This window comes from Xyrauchen texanus, chromosome 45 (assembly GCF_025860055.1).
Source record: "Xyrauchen texanus isolate HMW12.3.18 chromosome 45, RBS_HiC_50CHRs, whole genome shotgun sequence".
Classification (NCBI taxonomy): domain Eukaryota; kingdom Metazoa; phylum Chordata; class Actinopteri; order Cypriniformes; family Catostomidae; genus Xyrauchen; species Xyrauchen texanus.
In genome coordinates this window covers 17,002,425-17,019,525 of record NC_068320.1, presented here as the reverse complement: position 1 = coordinate 17,019,525, position 17,101 = coordinate 17,002,425, and the positions used below count along the sequence as shown (strand labels likewise).

Below are 17,101 nucleotides of genomic sequence, written 5' to 3'. Positions count from 1 at the left end.
TTATATTCAGAGGGTTTAACTGAAGACTACTGCTTGAGTAGTCATTTTGTCAGAATGCTTCAGTTTGTTGGTTTTTACTCCTACATGTTTACAACCACGCAGTGTGCAGAGCAAGTAATGGCATGAACAGGAAGTATGACACGTTCTGAAATGACAGCTCATGGAAACTATATTGCTTCTACCCTTTTCTATATGCAGATAATGTGCTAAGATATAGGTTGAATTTATGCTTACCTTGTGCAAACATGCACAATGAATCCAAGCGATATGGTGTTTAGTATAGAAGCCATTCATAGTGGATTAATGTTGTTGCAAATTATTTCACAAAAATTATTTTGCTTTGATCTATCCTGACTTTCATTTTATATTCTTATTATCTAATTTAAGATGTAAGGCAACTGGATTAGGTCAATGAAAAAGAAGAAAGAAAAAATCCTAAAATGATCTACCTCGTCTTTTCATCACAAAAATCACTAGCAACAGTTTGTGGTTTAGTGCACCAACTACACACATGTATCCACAAGCTTTTGAATTTCTCTGATAGAGGATGTGTCACTGTCATTTTGGATATTTTGTGTCTGTTCTGGTTTCACGATAGGTATCAACATAATTGTCATTTGAGTTTCTGATCGCTATCTCCAAACCATTGTTAACTTTTATACAATTTAAGCAATATAGCGATGCAGATCTGCAGCAGCCTGTATAAAATGCTATATTCAGGGAGTTGATATAACAGCCCTAAGTGCACTACTAGTCAAAAGTTTGTATGCAGTTGTGTTTCTCATGATCTCATAAACCTTGTATTCTATAGACATATGGGTAACACTGTATTTTAGTGTCCTTGTTACAGTGTAATTACACAAGTAAGTACTGAGTAATAATAATTAACAAAATGTACTTACTATAAGTTTATGGTTAGGGTTTGGTTTAGGGTTAGTTGATTGTAATTATGCATAATTTACTGTTATTGCTATAGTTGTTACATTTAATATGTGTAACAAGGACACTGTAAAATAAAGTGTTACTGACGTGTGCACAAATGCTTGAAATTAGTTTTGTAGCCAACTATACATTTTGCTTATATATGAATTTCTTTAAGAAATGAAAAAGTTTATTTAAAAAAAGCGTTTCTTGAAATGGTAAGCTGGATCCGGATAGTAAAGTAAAGCAGCCAACAAGTGCCCGGCAACATGGGAACCCCGTCAATACTTTTTAAGTATTCTCAAAGCATCCCATATACCTCATGAATTTGGTTGAGAGAATTCAGAGAGTGTGCTATAATCTAGTTAGAGGGTGGCTACATTAAAGAAGCTCAAATTTAAAATATGATTTGTTTCATATTTCTTTGATTATTTCATAATTCCAATACTTCCATTTGTCGTATTACATAGTTTTGATGACTTCAGTTCTTAAATGTGGAAAATAGTCATAAGAAACAATGAGTGTTTGCAAAATTTTGACTAGTAGTGTTTGAGGGCCTTATTTGCTGGAAGCATGACGGAACCTTTAGTGGAACCTTTGATCCTCAGCCTACACAATGTGCCAGTCCCAGTACATTCTCCCCGAAACTTGAAGCAGCAGTGAATTTCAGTGACGGGTGGGTGAACTTCAATTTCGGAGTGTAATGCGGTCAGGAGAACCGAGACAAGCATGACCAGAAAGGTTTGTGATCTAGTTCACTACAGCTTTTTGTTCCAGCATTTCTGCTTTTAATGTGTCTCACCTTGCCTTGTTAATTGCTGAGGATACTTGTCATCCAAACATGAATATGGTTTGATTGCAAGTATAATGATTATTTAGCTTCATAAAAATGTAGACTAAAGAGTAGACAAGCACAAAAGAGAGAAGACTGACAGAGAAGAAATATTGAGAACGTATTATAGGAACGCTTGCGCTGCACGCATGAGCACCAACGCAGCAAGGAAAGAAGTTTCCCTCTAGATACACAGCAAATCAGACTTGCGAATTGACGGCTTTTCTTTTGTCTGTTCTTCAAATATCATCAAGTGTGTTTCTTCAAGTGTCTATCTTTGTGTCTAACGGCATTTCTTTTCGTATGTCACTCTGAAATGTCTTACAGGTCGCCCGTCGATGCGCATGAAATACCCACATTTGGTGGGTGGTGGTTGCTAATTTCATAACCTGCTTATGACACAGCCCTCCCCCAATAAAGACTTGAAATTTTACCAAATAATTTACCCCCTCAGCGAGGGTTGCATTGTGATTTTTAAGGAGGGGGGAACCATAACTCAATACTTGCAATACTTTTTTATCCCATGGAAAAGAAATGGAGTTGTTATAAAATGTCAAAATGCTCTTGGTGATCACTAGCTGTTAATTTTTATGTTTTTTTAGGGATGGTGATTTAACACATTAATTCACAGCAATGAATTAAATTACAAAATTATACGTTAAAATGATTAACAGAATTAATCATGTCCCTGTACCAAAAATAATTGTACCATCAGAGAAATTTTGAAGTACTAAAGTTCTCGGCAGGGGGCAGTAAGTGGAACTCCAGCTGTGTAGGCAATGTGCAGCTGTACACACAACAAACCACATTCAGGCTTGCTTGACACTAGCGACAGCACAAGATGAGGACGTGTTCTTGCGTTCAAACACAGCTGGACAGAGCGCAATTCTGAATGCAGGGATTTCGAGACAAGTTTCAAACTGTTTAATTTGACACATTGAAAACGCTGTGTTTATTACGCAACTCTTCCAAACTGAAGTGCGCCAAAAGCATCCGTCTGATGGACTCGTCCTTAGAAAAGCCTTTATAATAAATCTATCTCTGACAGATTGACAAATTTAATTACAAAATGGATTGCTATACACTGTGGCCAATGGTCCAATAATGTAGAAATTAATATTGACTTCTATAGCCACTTTTTGAGTAGTTTTATCAATACTTCATTCTTCTGACACAATAATGTAATATATTTTAATTATCTGAATAATTTTTATTATAGTCATTATATAGTGAATATTAGTCATTATATATTGAATAATTGTTATTTGAGAACCATTCTCAGCAAATATTTGTATATGCATCTTTTCAATAAATGAATCAGCATATCATGTAATTAATTTGATTTTAATAAATTTACAGCCCTAGTTTATTTAAAAAATGACTAATGAGTTAGGCTGGTTTTCAAACTGTTAATCACAAGCTGTACTATTAAACCAACACATCATGCACAAAATTAATGAGCTATTGTATTTTCCATACGGAAATGTCTAATCGTGCCTAGGGAAAGAAATGTGACTGGCCTACGACTGGTGGCCATCTAAAATAAATAGGTACATGACGTTTATGAATTTGCCATTATCCTTCCTTCACCATATTGCTGATTCCCTTTAAATGTTAATGTTAAATTGTTCTTGGAATAATCTTCTAAAAGCTGATGTAAATGTATGGTGCAGTGATGCTCTACATTTTGGATGTAGTGCAGGGCCTGAGTGAGAATGAAAGTACTTCCAAATCCCACTCATATACACACATACTGTATAAATAGATAAGTGTCTATTGTTGAGTTGAAATTCTGAAGACAGGTAGTTTGCTGATGTTTTTATCAGAGATGAGATGTTCAAGTCTAAATGAAACTTAACTTTACTCTTACACTTCACTCAGGGTTTACAGCAGGTGAAATGGGGATTCTAAAAATTCTCAGGAAATTGAAACATTCATGTCAAGTTTTGTTTCATTTCTTTTAATTTGTTGATTTCATAGAGCCAACAAGCAACTGTATTCCTGCAAAAAGTACCTTCTTTTGGTTTAATAATTCTCAATTATTTCTTGAGAACTATTAATTATTCATTATAAAAAGTGGTTTAATCTGTTGCCTTGTGACTTTCCTAAGCCTCTGTCTCACCACTTGATTAGAGAGGCATTTCTGTGTCAAGCAACTGAAGTCTCTCTCTCTTTTACACAACCCCCTTCAGTAGAAGGCTGTCTGTGGTCTGCTCTGCTCTGCTTATCGTAAGCTTCAGTAGCTGCTGCTTACCAGAAGTGATGGGACACTGGGGGTTTCTCAGTGACATCACCACATGCGACGAGGCAGGCCAACACCCATTACAAACCAAGACACTGTCATCACATTTATGCATGTGGATATTAAAATAGATAAAGCAGAGAAGTGACCACAAGAGTGTTAATATCTTTACAGTCTTTGAAGATGTTAAACATTTGTAGTTCATTCATTAATTGATTAGGAACTTACTTTATTGTCTTTACATTCATGGTTTTCTCCTAAATTTGTTACAGATTCTGCTATGGGCCCCGTTGCTTCTTTTTTTAGTCTATTTTTCAGTGTGATTCTGACTTAGCTTTTGATTGCTTAAGTCAGTGTTGCATTGAAGCCATGCCACACAAATAGCATGCTTCGTCATGGTATGTATGAGGTTTCGCTTTTCATTTCAGTCTGGTTTTTTCTTTTTTCTTTTTTTTTTTTTTTGTCGTCAGATTGAATTGCTTTAAATATGTACTTTTTAAAAAAGAATAGTTTTTACAAAAATACTAAATTGTCATAATTTACTTGTTTTCATGTCTTTTGAAAACTGTTTGACTTCCTCTCTTAGTAGAAATTTATAGCAGAATTTTACATTCAATGAAAATTAATGGTGACCACAACTGTCAAGATGTTTAAGGCTAGATTTTTTGTAAATAAATGTAAGCGCAGTGTAGTTCTAGCGGGAAGACTAGCAGTTGTACATCATCGCACCATTAGCTGGGTAATTCCTAGCCAATCACATGTAAGCCATTGCTTTATAAGTCTACTCATAATCTATCACATTGCTGTTTCAGTGTGCTAACACGGCAACCTCCACCACCCCACCACCACCAGTTGAGCCCTGTCCTTACCCCTGCCTCCTATTCCTTACACCAAAGACAGGGCTTACGACGTTACTTTTCTGTTTTATATTCATCAAATAAATGGCATCTTAAATTTCACTCAAGTCTGCGAGTCTTCCTGATAGAACTGTTCATCATGCAAAGCTATTGTATGGCATCAGGAGACTTGGAATATACTGAACAACTAATATGAACTACATTTATGATGCTTTTATGGTGCTTTTTTTTCTCTTTATGTTGCTTGACAGCCCCTGGTACCCATCCACTTTTATTGTATTGAAGAGAGCATCTCGGACATTCCACTAAACTTCTCCTTTGGTGTTCTACAGAAGACAAGAGTTTGAAACTACATGAGGGTGAATAAATTATGACAGAATTATCTTTTTGGGTGAGCTGATATTGCAATAATTAAGGAAGACAACATGAACAAGCATATCACTTCTGTAGTATGCAGATATCTTGCCTTGGTATATGTTGTGCTTTGACCTAGATATATTCTAACCGTCACTCACTAAGTTGTAAGACATGCCACAATGTTTGCATTTGACTTGTGTGAGGAACATATGAAAAAGGCAGTTGAATCCCCTTCACTTTGACCTTTGTGTAATCCTTCTGCATGCTTGATACACCTTCATTCATGTTGCACAAGCATGAAATGCAGAGGGAAGACAAATTGCCTTGTGTAGTTAATTTGAGTAAGACCTTTTTGTCAATTGTTTGCACACTCATTTAGTTGATGTCTAACTGTTCTTCAAACAATGTTGTAGACAAACATTTTTGATAAATTGTAGAAAACATTTGATTGAGTTTTTGAGTAGACTGATACTGGCCTCATGTTGCTTAAAGGAATATTCCGGGTTCAATACAAGTTAAGCTCAGTTGATAGCATTTGTGGCATGATGTTGATGACCACAAAAACATTTTTTTGACTCAAATCGAAGTTACAGTTTATCACTTACAATGGAAGTGAATGGGGCCAATTTTTTGAGGGTTTAAAGGCAGAAATTTTAAACTTATGTTAAATAAAGTGTATAAATTAAATATATAAAAGTACCTACATTAATTGTCCTGTTAAAACACATGCATTATTTGAGCTGTAATGTTGTTTAAATCATAATTTTTACATTTATCTTAGGGTTTTAGGATTTGTTGACATTACAACATCATGACAACGAAGTTGTACTTTTAGATATAACTTTACACAGAAAAGGTAAGCCATTTTATCACATTAAAATCATGTTAACACACATATTGTTTATATCTTGTGACTAAACTTTTGGAACAGTGAGTATTTAACATTTACGGATTGGCCCCATACACTTCCATTGTAAGTGCCTCACTGAAATCTAAATTTTTGCTTTTTTTTTAAATAACAGAAGGGGCAAGTCAAAATACATTTTTGTGATAATCAATATTATGCCACAAATACTGTCAATTCTTGATACCTTGATATATTCTTGACAAAATGTAGTGCTACATTTGCCAAAAATGCCCTTTAGTTATGGTGGTAGGGTGGTTCTCTGAGGCACTTGAGGGGTACACTACATGACAAATTGTGAACACCTGAACACAACACTCAATGTGCTTGTTGAACATTTAAATTCATAACCATCCCTTTGTGTCTAAATCAGCTTTCACTTTTCTGGGAAGGCTTTCCACTGAATGCTTCAATGTGACTGTGGGGATTTACTCCCATTCAGATAGAAGAGCACCAATGAGGTCACACACTGATGTTGTTGTTCCAGTTCATCCCAAAGGTGTTCAGTGGGGTTCAGGTCTTGCAGGGGCTGCCAACTCTCACGCATTGAGCCTGAGAGTCACGCAATCGACTCTGCTCTCACACTACATGTCCCTTTTCTCATGCAGTGATAATGTCGCGGAGCAAATAGGACACTGACAGCACACAGACATACAAGACACAGCAGGCAGCGATTGTGCAGTAGCGAGTTATTCAGACCAACAGTTCTCACGCCGAGCTGAACTCAAAGGTTGGCAGCCTTGGGTCTCGGCTGTGCAGGACAGTCAAGTTTTTACTTTTACTTTTTTAAATTTATGTACCTTGCTTTGTGCACAGGGGGTGCATTATCATGCTGGAACAGAGAAGGTGCTGAAAATTCTACCTATTTACCTGTAAATGTTTGTCTAGGAGATTGCATGGCTACATGCTTAATTTGTGCACATTACTAAAATGGGTGTAGCTGAAATTAACCTGTTAATTATAAATGGCCATGTAGTGCACATGGGTGTACATAACCAAATACATGGACACATATGTTTAAAAGGTTTTACTGAGCAGACAAATGAATGCAATAGAAAACATTACAAAGGACAACATGTATTTTGTGTTTTCGTTTACAAAAATATGAATATACTATTTTCTCCCCTGCGTTTACAGCAGTACACTCAATCTTTCACCGAAAGTACATAAGCAAAATGCATTTCCTTTTTAAATGCTCATTACTTTAAATATATACAGTATATATATATATTTAAATATTGAAAGATATTTTCGCTAAAAAGCCTGAATATCTGTATATTTGTTCATAAATGTGAGATATCTTGTTAGAAACATGAGTAGATTTTAAAATCAATAGCTTGGTTTTTTACCCCTTTAGATGGGTACTGTGAATTCTTGAACATTATTGGTTCTTTGCATGCATCCTATGCAAGTTTCCAGGCATAGTTGTGACAAATAAGTAGCACATTTTAGCCTTGCATTCATGGAATGCCATGCTTCTCAGTCATTCATATTTTCTCGGAAGCCTTTTCCATGCATGTAGAAATGGAGCAATTTCAGCTCATCCATTGCTCTGTCCTGGATATTCACATCTTCAAGCTTCAAGGAGTAAACATACACAGACATGTTTAATGATCCTTTCAGTACTTCAATAGACAACAAAAACTGTGATTCTCTGTGCCCATACCTACCCTCTCTTTTGCATACTTAAGTTTCTGTAGCTGTAAGATGGCTACCTGTTTTGGCTTCAAATTTTTCAAAACCTAAACAAAAGAAAGTTTCATTGACATTTATTTTCTAATGTTTAATTGTGACAGATTCATGATTGGAAATTAGTACACAAACCTTTACCTTTAGATTTGCCATTGTGTCAGCTTTCTGATATAGATTATCACATCCTTTTTTAACCTGAAACAAAGAGGAGGGGCAAAAGACTCAGGTCAGTATTTTAGAGAGTCCTAAGTTAACCCCTCTTATAACTTTCACTTACAGAATATGCTAGGTACATCCCTACTTAAAAGACAGGCTTAGACTAGTGTGAATTTCCAAGATAGTTTATGCTGGTTTGCTGTTGTTTTAGCTAGTGCACAGCCATCCTGTTCAGCAGCGAAACTTGATGTAGCTAGGCAACCAACATGGTCTTTTTGGTCAAGCTGGTTAAGCAAGGAAGATATGCTGGTTTAGTTACTAAAGAAACCTGGTGTTGACAGCAGCACACTAGCAACCCATATAAAGACCAGCATCCCAAATACGACTGTATAAATAAGCTGGTGACTCACCTCGTTGTGACATAATTGCATTACTCAAAGACACTCCATGATATAACATATCAAGGTTAATGCACTGATACAATGCACTGTAAGTTGCTATAGATAAAAGTGTCTCCCTGATGTCTGAATCAGAGACAGAGAAGAAATGGTGGTGTGTGCTGACCTTATATACACAGTTCCTGAGTTGATCCATGATGTATATAAGCTCAAGATGGTTTGCTTCTCCTCTGTGCTGTTCAAACAATCTCCTCTCTGTCTCAACAAGAACATCTTGAAAGAAGTCGATGATTTTGTGTAGGACACAGCCATGAAGCTCTTTCTGATAAATGAAAATGATAAAGACCCTTTTACCAAACAGATGACACTTGAGACAGTCTCTCTATGCATCTTGATCATATTTCGGTACTGTTTGGCAGTATGCAAATATAAGCTTAAATAGGGATAGAGGTGTGTTGGAAAGATGATATATATCAATTATAATATATATTTATATTTTTATATTATATTTTATTTCATACAGTAACTGGAGCAGGGAGCATCCATTGTGCAACACTGAATTGTTGATACTGTGAACTGATAATAGGAACTCAAAACAATGCCTCTTACCTTTTTGCGAATTTTGTCAAAGGAATTGTGCTTCAGGAGGATGTTCTCACCATCTGCAGCTATCTGAGAAGAGCATTGAAACCCTCAGCATTTGACATTTTCAATCTCTTCAGAGCATTTTTACAATTCTATCTTGTAAAAAAAAGTGCTTGTAAACTGATTCTGCTTTTGAGCATCTGACTATGAATATCTGGTAACAGCCCTTTGTTGACTTCAGAGATTACTTCCATGACTATTTGACTCCCACTTGGTATGAATTAGTTGTATAACAAGTGCACGCAGTTATTCATATTCACGTAATGAGCAATGCAAATTAGTTTTAATCCCAAAGCACAACACGAGACACAAGTAGTGTTACAGAATATCAGAGTACTCACCATATCCTTGCTGACATTCTTGGCTATTTTTGCCACCATGCTCAAATCAAAACATGGGACATGTTCATCTGGTACGCAGTTGGCATTTTGGAATACCGCCGCACACTTGTACACTGGAATTCCAATTGTGAGGAACAGAAATAAATATTGCAATGCACTGGCCATACTCGCCATACTCGTTTTCCAAGAGACTAAATGACTAAGTTGCTGAATAGAGCTCCTTGCTGATACTCCTGTCTCATTCCTTCCTTCTCTCTCCTTTTGCTATTTCTCTAGCCCTCACCTTTGTATTTATAGTTTCCTGATGACGTCAGCTATGTTTCTGAGTCTCCAGTTTAGATTCCTCTGTAAGATGTCTATTGTGCCCTCATTGGTTAAAGGGCAATGTAATCCATGATGGGGTTGTGTCTAAGCTAGGATTGTCACTGCAGAATGTGAAGTTTTCTTGGAGATTCACGTCTTTTGAGGGAGTTTAAATAAAAGAAAGTTACCACAAAATTGTAATACAACTGTATAATGAGGTCATGACATTTTTGTGGCTTGAGGATGTCCCAGATTCTAAATCTTGTGAACCACAGTCTTGGTCAAGGAAATTTCATTAGAAGCAAGAGCACCATAATAATTATACTTTTACAACAGTAATTAAGCATGTAATGTTGTATTTGCAGGTTATGGCTCGTTGTGGCCTTTATACATATATTTGAGAAAAGGTCAAATAAAAGTGAAAACGGGGTGAGAAGGGGTCACTCTACTGGAAACCCATGTAGGAGGATTTTAAATCTAGGCCATTTTTCAGCTCTCACGCTACCTTTCTGTTTTGTTGTTTGAGGTCAGTAGCATCAAAAGTGACATTCGTTATTACTTTATGCAACAAAAAACTACAAAAAAATATATAATTAGTTTTTACACTCAAAAAGTACTCAGTTTGTGCTACTAGTGAAACCACTTAAGTGATTGGATTGCATGACAGTCAACATCTTAGAAAGTGACTGTTGAATCATCTAATGAATAACAGAATACTTCTTCTCACAAATATGAACTTCTGAATTTCTTCATGTCTTAGATGTAGAAGGCCTCTTGATATTAGATACATCCAAGGTAAAGCCTTTTTAACCAGATACATTAGGTGGGATAGTTTTAAATATAATCCATCAAAGCTTTCAATTGTGTTTGTATGCCTCAAAATTAATTTCCAAACTGCTCTTTCTGGTGTGCACCTTGCTGTACAATCCCTACATTCAAGGAATTTCCAATTGCGATGTCATGAACTCATTATCTTGACTACCTGAAAATAGGCCAAGGAGGTTTGGGGTGCAGAGGGGTTGGGGGGACTTTCCAGAGATAATGCCTTTCATATAGCACCTGGCGTACATTAGCCTTTTGTCTAGTTCCTTAAAATTCAGGTCTACAGTATGTAAACAAAAAAACTGTTTGAGATACTTAAAAATGAAAGAAATTTTACCTTCCATGACCTGTACCTGGCTGTCAAAAAATAAATAAATCTACACACCTCATAATAACGGAGAAATGTCTAAAAGGATTCATTCATGAAAAATTGTTAATTATTTCATCATTTAATCGCCATCATGTTGTTGCAAACCTGTATGGCCTATCCTGTTGAACACATTCACAACTGATTACATTGTTTGGAGAAAGAAAACAAAAGCTGCAATGAAAGTAAATGTGTCTAAGGCTGTCAGTCTCTAAAGTCATGCAGGTTTGGAACAACACAAGGGTCATGTTTTCATTTTTGAATGAACTTTAATGCACGGCTCATTGCTTTTAGGCAAAAGGTAGAAAAAGAGATGGCTCTTACCCACCTCAGCCCCTAGTATCAAAGCGCAGTTCTGATTCTGCTTTGGTTTTGTGTAAATTAAATACAGCATCAGAGCTGTTACACGAAGAAGGCAGCGAGGGCAGACGAGGAGAGCGGATCCAAATGCAGGCTTACTTTATTGATAAGCAAAATAAACAAACACAAAGGAAAAACCCTCAATGGGGAAACAAACATAAAACTAGAAACGCACGTGCAGGGAGAAACACACCAGGCTAACAACATTTCAATGATTGACCAAGACAGAACAAAAACCAGGGTATAAATACACAAGGACAGGATGATTACAAATGATAAACAGGTGTGAACAATGACACAAAATGGCAGTGATGACGGCAGGTGGATTGTGGGAAATGTAGTTCTAAACAATAGACTGGTGAGACACAGAACACAGGGCAGACAACAGGGGAACGTGACAAGAGCAGCCTTCAACTTTGTTGTTGTCGTTGTTGTTATTTAAATATGAGGACGCTCAGTAAAACCTTACCTATTGTGACATTAAAATGTGTTATCAATGAATTTATGCCTCATTCTTTGACTAGATCAGTAAAATAGTGTTTTTTAACCACTCGATGATGATTTAAATGAAATATGCAGTAGAAATTAGTAATTTGCCTTGTTTACTTTCTGAGTTCTTGATGCTAATGTGCTAACATGCTATACACAGCCATACTATGGCCAATTACACTTTGTTATTATAATTTATGATGACACTGATACAACTGCAAAGATTGGTGTATAAAAGGATGTTAATGGGAAGAAAACAGACAAAGAATGATGATAGGCTTACCTAACTAAGGGCAGATATGGGAATGGAAATCACTGCAGAAGGCACATGAGTGAAGCAGCATATAAAACAAAAGAATGAATGGACACTTAAGAATATTTGAGTATATTTTGTTCCTTTTACAGACTAATTAAACTGAGCTGCTGGTAAGAAGTTTTGCAAAAAGTTTGCCCAGGCAAGCTTTTACAGACCACTGAAGCAAATGCAAAAACACCTTCTTTATGGACAGATTTTGTTCTACGTGACGTCACACCTGTTCATTCTTTGATTTCATATGAAGCATTTTGTGGCCATAAATATGGCTCAGAGTTCAAAAGCTGGAATTGCAAAGCAAGCCTGGGTGGCCTCTGTTGTTAGCAGTAAAACATGGATACTGCTCAAGGGTTAGCACAAGCATGTTATCTATAGACTCCATTGTGCTTGCTTATTTCATCATCAGCTTAGTTAAAAGCTGATGATGAAATAAAAGTTAACATACTTCAGTGACAGCATAACTGTTCATATTGTACTTTGGATGCTAGTGTCTCTTGGGTTTTTTTCTCCCCAATTTGGATGCCCAATTTCCAGTGCACTCTATGTCCTCTTGGTGGCATAGTGACTCGCCTTAATCCGGGTGGCGGAGGACAAATCTTGAGACAGTCTATCTGCGCATCTTATCACGTGGCTTGTTGAGCGTGTTACCGCGGAGACGTAGTGTGTGTGGAGGCTTTGCGCTATTATATATGGTCAACCATCTTCACCAGTTAAGTTTTGTTGGTGCTAGCATGGCTGTGTTGTCCACCAACTAGACTAGCACCAACCTAGCACCGATTAGCATAAACCAGATCTCATGCAAAAAAAATAATATTATGCTAGCCTAAGTTGATCATTTCAGCCAGGTGATTTTTTGTTTCTTTTAAGTAATTATGCACTTTTCTTTTGCTCATAATGCATCATCTTCCACAATTCATATATTTAAGAAAACTCTATATATTTTCTACAAAATTGAAGTATCCCAGCATCTTCTCTCAAAACTAGCCTGTTTTGAGAGAAACACTTGACCAGCTAAAAGTGTTTAAAACCCCTCTAAAACCAGCCAACTGACGAGCCTGATTAGGCTGATCGACCAGCTAAATCTTATCAACCAGTTTAGGCTGGTTTTAGCTGTTTTTATTTGTATTTGAATTTACTTTTAAGCATAGTTGATGGGAAGAACATTTTGGCTGTTAATCATATGGTTGAATCAAATTGAACAGATTTCAGGTAAACTGCTAATCTCTTCCTTCTCAAATTTCAAAACAGCCGATTCCTGGCTGAAAAAAAGAACAGCTTGTTGCTAGCAAATTATCATATGCTTATTTAAGCAGTTTTTTTTTTTCAACAGGGCTGGACCACAGAAGTTTACAATGTATTTTATGTTCTCATGTATTTTCCATCCTTTCTGACTGTTAACTTGAGACAACTCAGTCACTCTCAGTTTTATAGCCCAACTGTATCTGTACAAAAGCCTCTTTCTGGACTCCACCTTGCAAGTCTTGATAAGGGTACTTTTTCTTGACAGCCACATAATAGGTGTACATTTCCAACTTCACTTTTTTTGAGGAAGTCAAAGTGAAACTTAGCTCTGTTATTGTACTGTATTATTTGCTCATTTGTTGTTACACTGCATTCACCTACTGAACATTGACAGATGACGGCAAACCTGTTGAATTACATTTTTCCATAATTCCGTAAGTGTTATGTAAGAAGCATATTGCTATTGTTGGTACAAATAGGTCACTTGACAGTCTTTTATAGAAATATGTAACAAAATATTGAGATTCTACTTTGTGTTTATATGACCTAATATTTGATAAAGGCCTACTAACACGCATCTTTAGTTTCCAATTCGACAGAAATCAAAGCCTTTAGATCTCAGACACACACACACACACACACACACACACACTGTATATATATCTACTGATACCGATGACAAAGACTTTCTAATGCAAGGCGAAGAAAGGCGAAATCTCCATCATATTCTCCACGTTGTAATTGGTGTTACACTTACAGTACCATGATGGAGAAAAATTACTGTATCAATAGTAGCAAAGACTGACTGATTGGCACATCACATCAAGTCAATTAAAACAAAACTCACATTATTAAAAATTTGTAATTTTATTTAGTCATAGACCTTACAATTCTTGCCATGTTGTTAGCAATTAATAGTTTAGTAGTTGTAAAAATGTTTTTCAAATAAATAATGATAAAATAAATAATGTCAGTTTCAACTATTATTTGTTGTGCACAATGTGTGTACAACACAGACTTTATAAATAGAATAAATAGAACGAATTCGCCACCATTCTTTTAAATGATGATCAAGTGTTAGTCTAGTTAAGACTTTTGCCTTCTGATGATTTTGGCTTGTCGTCTCCTGCGGTCTTTATTCTTCAGGCTTCTCAGCTGTATTGCTTCCCTGTAGACTCGCTTCATCTCAAACAATGCCTTGCGTTGGACAATCGGGTCGTTTTCCTGAAATGGCAAAGTATTTAATCAATGATACAGCAATATCATGTCAAATGAGCATGTTGATCTTATCAGTGTTCAAATTGAGTCAGAGCTCTAACCCCCCAAGATCTCCAGTCCTTCGTTAATTCAAATACTGGATCTAATTGATGATTTTATGTAGACAGAAGAAAAAAATATAGATATTTGATTTTGTAGCTTGCTCTGCACTCTTACTTACAGGTATTTTCTTTTATATAAATAGCATGTGTGCAGTGCATTGTGAAAGAAAGTGTAGATTCAAGACACAGGGTTTTGATTGCCCGCATTTAGAAGTAAAACTCCTTTTGTGTGGTTACCAAAGGCACCTTTTTAACCAAGGTTTTTCTCAGCCAAATTGTAGTGTAATATCAGTTCTAACAAAATGTTCCAAATGTAATTGAGCAAGTTCAATGCCAATATGCCAATTCTGGTTGTCCAGTGTCTTTAATTTACAGTTGATGTTTAGGGTTGACGCTTGTGTATCAGAATGTTTTCCGGATGTTCAAAGCTGTGTTAACTTCACAGAATCTTCTGAAACTGTTATCTCACCTTGATTGCCCAGAATGTTTCTGCATATGTCTTGAGCTCAGCACTTTTGCCTGGGAAGTAGTTCTCTTGCAGTTTTTTCATGTGCTCTTGAACGTGCTCCAGTCTCTCTTTCATAGCTTCATCCTGGCTCTCGTTCTGCATGCGAATGAAGATCCTACTGTAAGTGTCCATAATAATACTCATCATCAGCTTCTGTTCACTTTCCTGCCACAAAAACAAGACACAATGCACATTTAACACAGGAAATGTCATTTATTGTGTGTCAAATTTTCTATAGACATCAACACAATGAGCCCTTTGGTTTAGTAAGATAGGGCACATATCATTTAGACCATATGTGTGCAAAGGCCTATAGTAAAGGGATAGTTAGGATCTTCTGTGGAAAACAAAAAGAGCTTTTGGGCAGAATGAATGGTGAATGGTGACTGAGGCTAAAATTCTGCCCAACATCTCCTTTTGTGTTCCACAGAAGAAAGTAACGTCATTCAGGTTTGGAATGACATGAAGGTGAACTGTCCCTCTGTGTCATTGTTCACAGTAGTTAAGGAGATAACTTACCTCAAGTTTCCCCTTTAAGTCTTTAAGGGCCCGCAGGAAGATGGGGTGTGCATTGTGCAGTTCGCGGTCATCTTTAATCTGAAATAAATTAAATCATAAGTCAGTGTTTACATAGGTTGCTGTTTTCGATTTCAGGATGTGTCATATTGAAGGACATTTTTGTCCTTCCTGTGTTATTTATAGTATTACACGAACTATCAAATATACCCTGTTTACAAATGGTTTTCAAAAGATCTGGAGTGATTTGAAGCCTGACATTGAGTATCTTGTAGGCCATTATCTCTTACTTATTGTTACAGTACACCACTACTGTACCAGTTGCTTTTGCTTAACATGTTGATTAATCCGGTGTTTGATGAAAATCCAAGCTGATGTACTTACATAAAATGTTTTAAGCTCATCGATGCTCTTGTCCAAGTTTTCAGGGATGCTGGCATCGGCGTAAGTCATCCATCCAGAAGTCAGCAAACATACTCCCCAGAAAAAGACCATCACCTGTTGCTCAATCATAGTCCTTCTTGGTTTAAGGTTTCTCGCCAAAGTTTGACTAGTATTCCTAACTTTCAAAGTCGAAGATTCCGTTTGTACGCTGTATCGTAACTCCCAGTTGTGCTCTTGTCCTGTCGATGGACTGAATGCTTCTGACTGTTTGATTGAATGGGGTATTTATATGTTTGTGTGTGTGAGAGCGGTGTGAGGAGAGAGGTGTGAAGTTGTGATCACACCTTCAAAATTTTTTACTTTGAAATGCTAGGAAATTTAAGTTTCCTATAAATCACAATGCACCATGATAGTGCTCAGCACCTTTGGACCCACCACGCATCTTCTCGCCTGGAATCCTGTGGATGCCACTAGGCGGGGCTGTTAGTGGTTTTGAGGTCTGGGGATCTTTTTAGTGATTCAGTTAGCGGTTTAGGCCACTTGGGCCTTGTCAGAATGAAGGTAGACTCTACCTGATGCGTCTATAGCCAGCATCAGCAGCCCTGCAATGAAGCTCAAGTGTCAATGGCTGCAAATAGAGAAAGAAATTGTGGTTGAATAGCTGTTGAACTTATACCAACTTGCGTTAGTGTTTATTATTATGTCATATAAGACTTCCAAATTAAACGACTGTACCCTCACAGATCAAACTTTCCATACCGCTCTTCTATCTGACAGCTTATTATACAGGAGATCTCAACAGTTTGAAGAATGAATACAGCTGTTTGTTGAGTGTAAGGGTGAATAACCTTGACTGTTTATTTTCTTGGAGGCAGATGTTGGAAAAAGTAACTGAAAGAGTTACTGAAGTATTACTCGAGAATCGAACATATGATCTTGTACACACAGATGGTTAAACGTGATGATGATGTAGACAAAAAAAAGATTCTTGTCTCTGCCTTCAGAAAAAGTGAGTTGTGCTGTTGCTCAGTAGGAGATGCAACCAGCTTTTGAGGTTTTAACACTTCATCAGCTCACCCTTGCACACTGAGAGAGAGAGAGAGAGAGAGAGAGAGAGAGAGAGAGAGAGAGAG

General features: G+C 36.7%; 2 protein-coding genes across 3 annotated transcripts; both read right to left on the bottom strand.

Annotated features, from left to right (window-relative positions):
* Window positions 1–7,150: 7,150 nt before the first annotated feature.
* Window positions 7,151–9,633, bottom strand: si:ch211-266a5.12 (uncharacterized protein LOC557488 homolog). Of its 2 annotated transcripts, none has more exons than XM_052119048.1 (6): window positions 9,346–9,633; window positions 8,969–9,031; window positions 8,526–8,681; window positions 7,944–8,000; window positions 7,784–7,855; window positions 7,151–7,691 (listed from the first exon to the last, which is right to left on the bottom strand). In XM_052119048.1, exons 1-6 carry the CDS (start codon window positions 9,517–9,519, stop codon window positions 7,593–7,595), a joined length of 621 nt encoding a protein of 206 aa, XP_051975008.1. In that variant the 5' UTR covers window positions 9,520–9,633; the 3' UTR covers window positions 7,151–7,592. The 2 variants fall into 2 exon arrangements, with proteins under 2 accessions (XP_051975008.1, XP_051975009.1); XM_052119049.1 differs by having other exon boundaries at window positions 7,617–7,691; window positions 7,780–7,855.
* A 4,694-nt stretch (window positions 9,634–14,327) lies between these two features.
* On the bottom strand, window positions 14,328–16,097 carry LOC127637735 (interferon gamma 1-like). Its single transcript, XM_052118975.1, has 4 exons — window positions 15,969–16,097; window positions 15,588–15,665; window positions 15,030–15,233; window positions 14,328–14,465 (listed from the first exon to the last, which is right to left on the bottom strand). Exons 1-4 carry the CDS (start codon window positions 16,095–16,097, stop codon window positions 14,328–14,330), a joined length of 549 nt encoding a protein of 182 aa, XP_051974935.1.
* Between the last annotated feature and the right edge of the window lie 1,004 nt (window positions 16,098–17,101).